The 6,463-nt window shown below is 45.4% G+C and overlaps 1 protein-coding gene across 1 annotated transcript; it reads left to right on the top strand.

Moving 5' to 3' along the window:
* Positions 1-554: 554 nt before the first annotated feature.
* LOC104523557 (solute carrier family 22 member 23-like) lies at positions 555-3,162 on the top strand. The gene is made up of 2 exons (XM_029084539.1): positions 555-733; positions 2,198-3,162. The coding sequence occupies exons 1-2, from the start codon at positions 555-557 to the stop codon at positions 2,553-2,555; spliced, it is 537 nt and encodes a 178-aa protein (XP_028940372.1). The 3' UTR covers positions 2,556-3,162.
* Positions 3,163-6,463: the final 3,301 nt, after the last annotated feature.

Genomic DNA, 6,463 nt, shown 5'->3' with positions numbered 1-6,463 from the left:
ATCCCAGAGGAGCAACAATCCCAAACCAAAATCACAATCCCAAAAGAGCAAGAGCCCAAGCGCAAGTCAGAGAGAGCAAGAGAGGGAGAGACCCTCATTAATATACTGAACATATATTAATATATGTCATATGATATGGAATATCCCAAATGCCAACTTAGCTTATTAATTTAAATATTCCTCACACCCTTAGCTCTTGTGCTTGCAGACTAACAGAACACAAAGTCCTTCACTTCCAGTGACAAAAAGGAAAACACTGGTATGTTATCAATGTTTCTCTCATAACCAGTCCCAGGCTGAAACCAAAACACAGCGCTGTTCTAGCTACTAAAAAGAAACCCAGCTCTGTCTCAGCTAAAAACCAGCACAGCCAGAAACTGAAGCACCTGAGCCCATCTGATCACCAGAGGGTTTGGGAATAGAAGGCATCTCCTGGAGGAGCTGTGGGGAGCGTGTTCCCTGGGTGAGCTGCGTGGGGCAGTGGGGAGCAGGGTGCCAGTGGTTAAGCTCATGGAGAGACCTCCCTCTGCAGGCAGCAGGGTCTTTGGAAAATCATGGACAAGCTGCTGTTTGCTCTCAGAGATGTTGCTAAAATGAGTCACTTGAGGGTGATGATTGGCTGGCCAGAGATCTTGGTCGTGCCGCGGCAGGAGGAGGGAATGCTCTGCCCCAGAGAAATGGCTGAGGTGACACTTCTGTGCGGGGTCACCCAGCGAGGACAGGCCCTGGGAGCGTGAGCTGTGCCTCGCCCCAAGGTGGGCATGAGGCCGGAGGTGTGCCAGGCACCCTGCTCCAGCACTGGGAGAGACATCAACGAGCAAGACGAGGAATTACAGGAGAGGTTGCTTGCACAGCTGAGCATCAGGAAAGAGCACTGAATTCAGTTTGCACAAGCGACCTCCGTGCTTGTGACTGGGGTGGATGAAGTTATTGTCCCCTTTTTTTGTTTTAAAACTTCAACCCATTTTCACTCTCTTCTGGTGTGCATCCATGTATGATCCAAATACACGAGCACATTACATTTCATAAATAAGCATTTGTGCCACACAAAATATTTTATAAAGTTACCTATTTACAGCTTAAGCATTTCACCAATGTTAACCTTTTCGGAACTCCTTTCTGTGATACAAGAATACATAAGAGCAAGTGAGGACCTACCTCAACTTGTACAGTGATTTTAAGAGGAGGTCTCAGAAATTAATCCCAAACTCCTGTTTTCCTATTCTGACCACTACCTATGTTATCTTCCTTTTTTTTCCTGAAAATGATGCATGTTATTTCAATGTTTTGAGAATGTTCCAGCCACAGCATGTTTTTATGGAGATAATATTTCAGTGCTCAGTGTTTGGTAGAATCATAGAATGGTTTGGATTGGAAGGGACCTTAAAGCTCATCTAATTCCAGCCCCCCTGCCATCAGCAGGGACACTTTCCACTAGACTGGGTTGCTCAAAGCCTCATCCAGCCTGGCCTTGAACACTTCCAGGGAGGGGGCAGCCACAGCTTCTCTGGGCAACCTGTGCCAGTGTCTCACCACCGTCACAGGAAACAATTTCTTCCTCATATTTCACCTAAACCTCCCCTCTTCCAGTTTAAAGCCATTACCCCTTGTTCTGTCACTCCCTGCCCTTGTCAAAAGTCTCTCCCCAGCCTTCCTGTAGCCCCTTCAGGTTATAATGGATCAAGGCAGTGGCCTGTAAAGTCTAATCTCCTGCCTCCACTGCTGACTGATGCCAAGGTACTTCAGAGGCAGCCAAAACTGAGTTCTGTACCTACAAGCAGTAGGTGTGTCTTGTCTAAGCTGGAGAAAGCTGGCATGCTAAGCAAAATCTGTTTTTCCCTCGCTGAATACGGGAATACTTGCAAATGGGAATACTTCAGCAGACTGTATATATACTCACAAGAGTATGTGGGGGCAGTTACATGGGTGTGAAAAGATACTTCAGTGAGTTTCCTCACAGAGAGGCAAATTGGCAGCTATGATCTACAACAGCAAAGCAACTCCTTCGTGGGGTAGCTAGCTGAACAACATGAAAGCTGTGAGCAAACCAGGTTTGTCAGGGATTTCAGTTCCCACCCAAAAGGGGGTTAGTCTGGGGGACACGTCGGGGCTGTGTGCTCCTCACCCTGGTGCTGATGGGGCTGTGCTGGCAGGAGCAGGCTGCGGGGCTGGGCTCTCACCTCTGCTGTGTTTGCAGGGCAGGAGGGCTGGGGCTGGTCCTGGCCAGTGCGGGCTTCGGCCGCCTGACCGCCCCCATCATGGAGCTCCACAACCAGAAAGGCTACTTCCTCCACCACGTCATCTTCGCCTGCTGTACGCTCATCTGCATCATCTGCATCCTGCTGCTGCCGGAGAGCAAGAACCAGAACCTGCCCGAGAACATCCCGGACGGGGAACATTACACCCGGCAGCCCCTCCTGCCGCACAAGAAAGGGGAACAGCCCCTGCTCCTGACAAACTCTGAACTCAAGGATTACTCCGGCCTCCATGACTCAGCAGCTGTGAGCGACGGGATCTCAGAGAACACCACTGCCAACGGGATGAAGTCCATGTAACTGGGTGGATTTTTTTTTTCCTTCTTTTGTTTTGGTTGGGGTTTTTGGTTTTTTTTTGTTTTTTCCCTTCTCCTCGTTCTTTTGTATTTTATTTGATGCTGTTGTGCAGGAGGAGCAGCACTTTGGGCAAAGGTGTTTTGCACAGATTTTACAAACCAGTGATGGAGCAGACACAGACTTGGGGGAATTCAACTCTGCTGCTAAAGCAGCTTTTGGCATCTTCAACTGTTGTGCAGATTGCTCTTGAAAACATTATGGGGGAAAAGACTCATTTGAGAAAAGACCTGGCTGGAGGTAGCCCTTCAGAACTCTTTTTTTTCCTACCATTAAATATGTATATTTATTTTGATTTATTCTCAAGAAGCACTTTATTTCCTTTTCCTTTCATAGATCACAAAAATGAAGCCATCTTTATTATAAGAGGTGCAGCCATTCCAAGAAAGAAACCATGGGGGGGGTTGTTTTCTGTTTTGTTTTTGTGTTTCTTTAAAGGAAAGAGGGATCCACTGCAAAGTTGAATTGACTGAAATTTAGACTTGTGCAACATTCTGCTGCCTGTCTAGAAAGTCCAAGAGCCCAGGTTGCCTGCTGTGTTTGTATACACAAAAAAAAAAAGGAAGAAAAAAAAAAAAGCAAAACCTGTTGTGACTCAAACTCTGACTGCATTTTAGGCAGCTTATGTTTGTTTTTATAGCCCATGTGCACTTGAAAGTTATTTTCTAAATTAGTACATTTTTTTTTCATCGAATGCAGTGAAGAAAATCCTACCCAAACAAGCTGATTTTTCAATGAGAATCAGCTTTCTGCATTTTAAGAGTCTATTTTAGATGGCTCCCGCTGGTGTTTAATAGTAATGTAGATGATATTAATGATTTGACCAATGATGCAAAAATTAGTTTTGCCAAGAATGGCTTTAGTTACCAGGAGGTCCAGAATCTCTAACTGACTGCTCCAAGAGAAGAGCATAGACCAGCAGGGACAAAAAGTGAGGAGCATGGGCTACCATCTGCACTTTTATTCCAAAAAGCAGTTCAGCTGCGATTCCTGCTCCTGGGAAATGAGTGTCCTGGCATTGCCTTACCTGTTCTTAGAACCAAGGTTTTTGTTTTCACTGTAAGTGGACAAAATGCTTAAGTGACTGTCGGAGAGGAATTAATTGATAGCCTGTGAATTATGGCTTACGGTTTGCTGTTGGCCATCTTGGGGCTTTTAGGTGTGTTTTCTGGTTCTGACCCAAGAATATACAGTGAAGTCACCCAGATTTCCCCCCTTTCCCAACTGCTCTTGTAGGATTGTCATTCAGGGGAAAAAAAAAAAAAGTTTGCTTAAATGGGATTGATCCTACTCTAGGCAAACCAAAGTGAACACCCAGTTTGTCTCCTACTGTGCAGATGGCACTTTGATAGTGGCCACATGACTTCTTTCCTCCAGCCCCTAAACTTAATTTCCTTTGGCCATCAGCTTTTGGTTCTCACTGTGTGAATATCGTGAGGATCTAGTTCAATGCAAGGACTTTGTAAACAAAAAGCTTTCTTGCATTGCAGTTAACCTCCCTGCTCTCCCTCCCTCTTCTCCTTTCTCACTCAGGCCATCCATTTGTGATTGCTCGGTAGTGCAGACGTTCAAACAAGCAGAGCAGCAGGATGTCGATGTTGTATTGAGTGCTCATATGATTGCCACTTTGTTTGATGTACATCTTGCATTCGTACGCATGGAAAGCGCTCGTTTGCACTTTCCTCCTCTACCTTTCCTCCCCTTTCCTCCTTTGCTGTATATATTGTCGAATAACCTAACAATTTCCATCCTCCATTAGGCTGCCGATGTCCTCTTACAGCCCCCCATAAATCAGAGATATGTGCTCCCCGGCGGGCGATGCAGTAAGTAGCGCAGCCTCAGACGCTGATGAGTGCAAGGGGACAGGTAGACCTGCAGAAGTGACAGAGATTGTTGTGTTCAGAGTAACAATGTTGTCCTAAAGCTGCTAATTTTTGTACAGAGGATGTGGACATTTGGGTTCTTCTTGAGCCTGGTAAGAAACACTGGACCAGTTGATGGTAGTTTTGCTCTAAGTTAGGCTACTGTTTTTTTTTTTTTTCACCTTTGCTAAACTTGCTGTGACAGTTTTATTGTTAACCTTGAGCGCGGTTGCTTCTCTTTTTGTTCTGCACCAAGACTTCTGCAGTCTATGTTCACCTAAGGGAAAAAACCCAGGCCTTCCCCATTCACGCAGTATTCATGTGCCAAATTTGTGCAATAACTTTTGCCTTTGATACAAGATGCACACACACTGGGGGTGTGTGGGGGGAAAACGGGTTCTCAACAAAAAACTGAAGAAGCAAAACAAGTCTTAACAGAAAAGGGCCCAAAAGTGGAGGAGCAGGGGCAAGCACAGAGGTGGGGAGCAGTGTCCTGCCATCCATCGTGCTGAGGAGCCAGCGGCTCCTTCCTTCGTGGTCTCTGTGTGTGCGTGCTCAAGCTACGGTATGGCTCTTGTAGACCACCCACAAACCTATTAAACTGTCTGCTTCCAGCCCTGTCAGCAGTCCTGGTGTGCTCACCGCTGTTGTCCACAGCACTTTATCGTTTCCTATTCTGGTGGTTGCTCTCTGATGACAGATGGGCCCAGGGAAGAGAATGGTTGTTTAAACATATCAACATCTATATAATAAACAAGCTAGGCGACAACAACATGCGGCAATTTTTTTTTTTTAATTATTATTCTTATAAAATGGATTTGATTTGCTGCTTTTTGGGTTAGCCTGAAAACAGGTAGTTGGTACTGATCTTCTGCAAGGTGGGGAGCCCTAACCTCTCAAGTTGGTCTGGCCCTCTGCCTCTGTCATGACAATAAAACACAAACTAATTCCCTGCCTTGGCAGCTCCAGTTTTGCTCCTTTTCCTGAAAAGATGAGCACTTCTGTGATTGTTATTTTTTTTCCACACACGCTCACAGAGTTGGGAAGCTTTTGCTAAGTGTATCTCGTGTGGAGGAGCCGCGCACCAGGCGATGCAGGAGGGCAGAAACCAAAGGTGGAGATGCTGACCGTCCTCTGCCTGCTCCCGTGGCAGCACAGGGTGATGGTCCCCTGCACCATCTGTTCCTCAGCCGCGTCTCCCCTGCTGCCATCACCAGGAAAAGCTTTTCTCAGGCAGCCTGTTCTGGCCACCACAGCAGGGGAAGTGGTCAAAGCTGTCCTGTCCATTTTGGCCTTTTTTTTCTGTGAACCTTCAGTAACCTCCAAGCTTACCAGTGGATTTTTCTTTAGGTTTACCATTTAAGGGCTTTCTTCCATCTTTGTAAGTTTAAACAAAAATGTGAACGTGACGTTATGCTTGATCTTGGGGTTGGTTTTTTTTTCCCCTTTTAAGGTTTCAGTACTGCTTTTGTTGCCAGACACACTGCAAATGGATAAGGACAGTCACCTCATTGCAAGTGTTTTGTGACAACTCAGACAGGAGTTTGTGGAATTTACTTTTCAGTTTTGTTATCTGGGCTTTTTTTTTTTTTTTTTTAATGGAAATATTTTAACTGTTTTGCCACTTCCTGGAGCCAAACACTAAAGGTCACCAAATTGGAAGCAGAAGTGCCATTAACTGAACTCTGTGAATGTCAAGTCAAGTTGCGCCTGTAGCTGGCACATAAGACAACACTATTAAGTGGGGGGGATGATCTCCCTCACTGTAACTTTTTTTTTTAAAGAAAAATAAAATGACAAACCTCATTTTAAATGTATTGTGTAAAACGTTTCGGGAAAGGAGTATGGTGTGTTATGTCTAGTGGGTGAGACCTCCCTCCCATTTCAGTTTCTGATGAAGTTTTAAAGAATCGTGTTACTGTACGTTTTGATCATGAATAGTCTGGTGGTGCTTCCTCATAGCACAAGCTTAAATCAAGTACTGAAAACAGT

Source organism: Antrostomus carolinensis, unplaced genomic scaffold, assembly GCF_000700745.2.
Source record: "Antrostomus carolinensis isolate BGI_N321 unplaced genomic scaffold, ASM70074v2 scaffold53614, whole genome shotgun sequence".
Lineage (NCBI taxonomy): Eukaryota > Metazoa > Chordata > Aves > Caprimulgiformes > Caprimulgidae > Antrostomus > Antrostomus carolinensis.
This window is presented reverse-complemented; position numbering and strand designations above follow the sequence as displayed.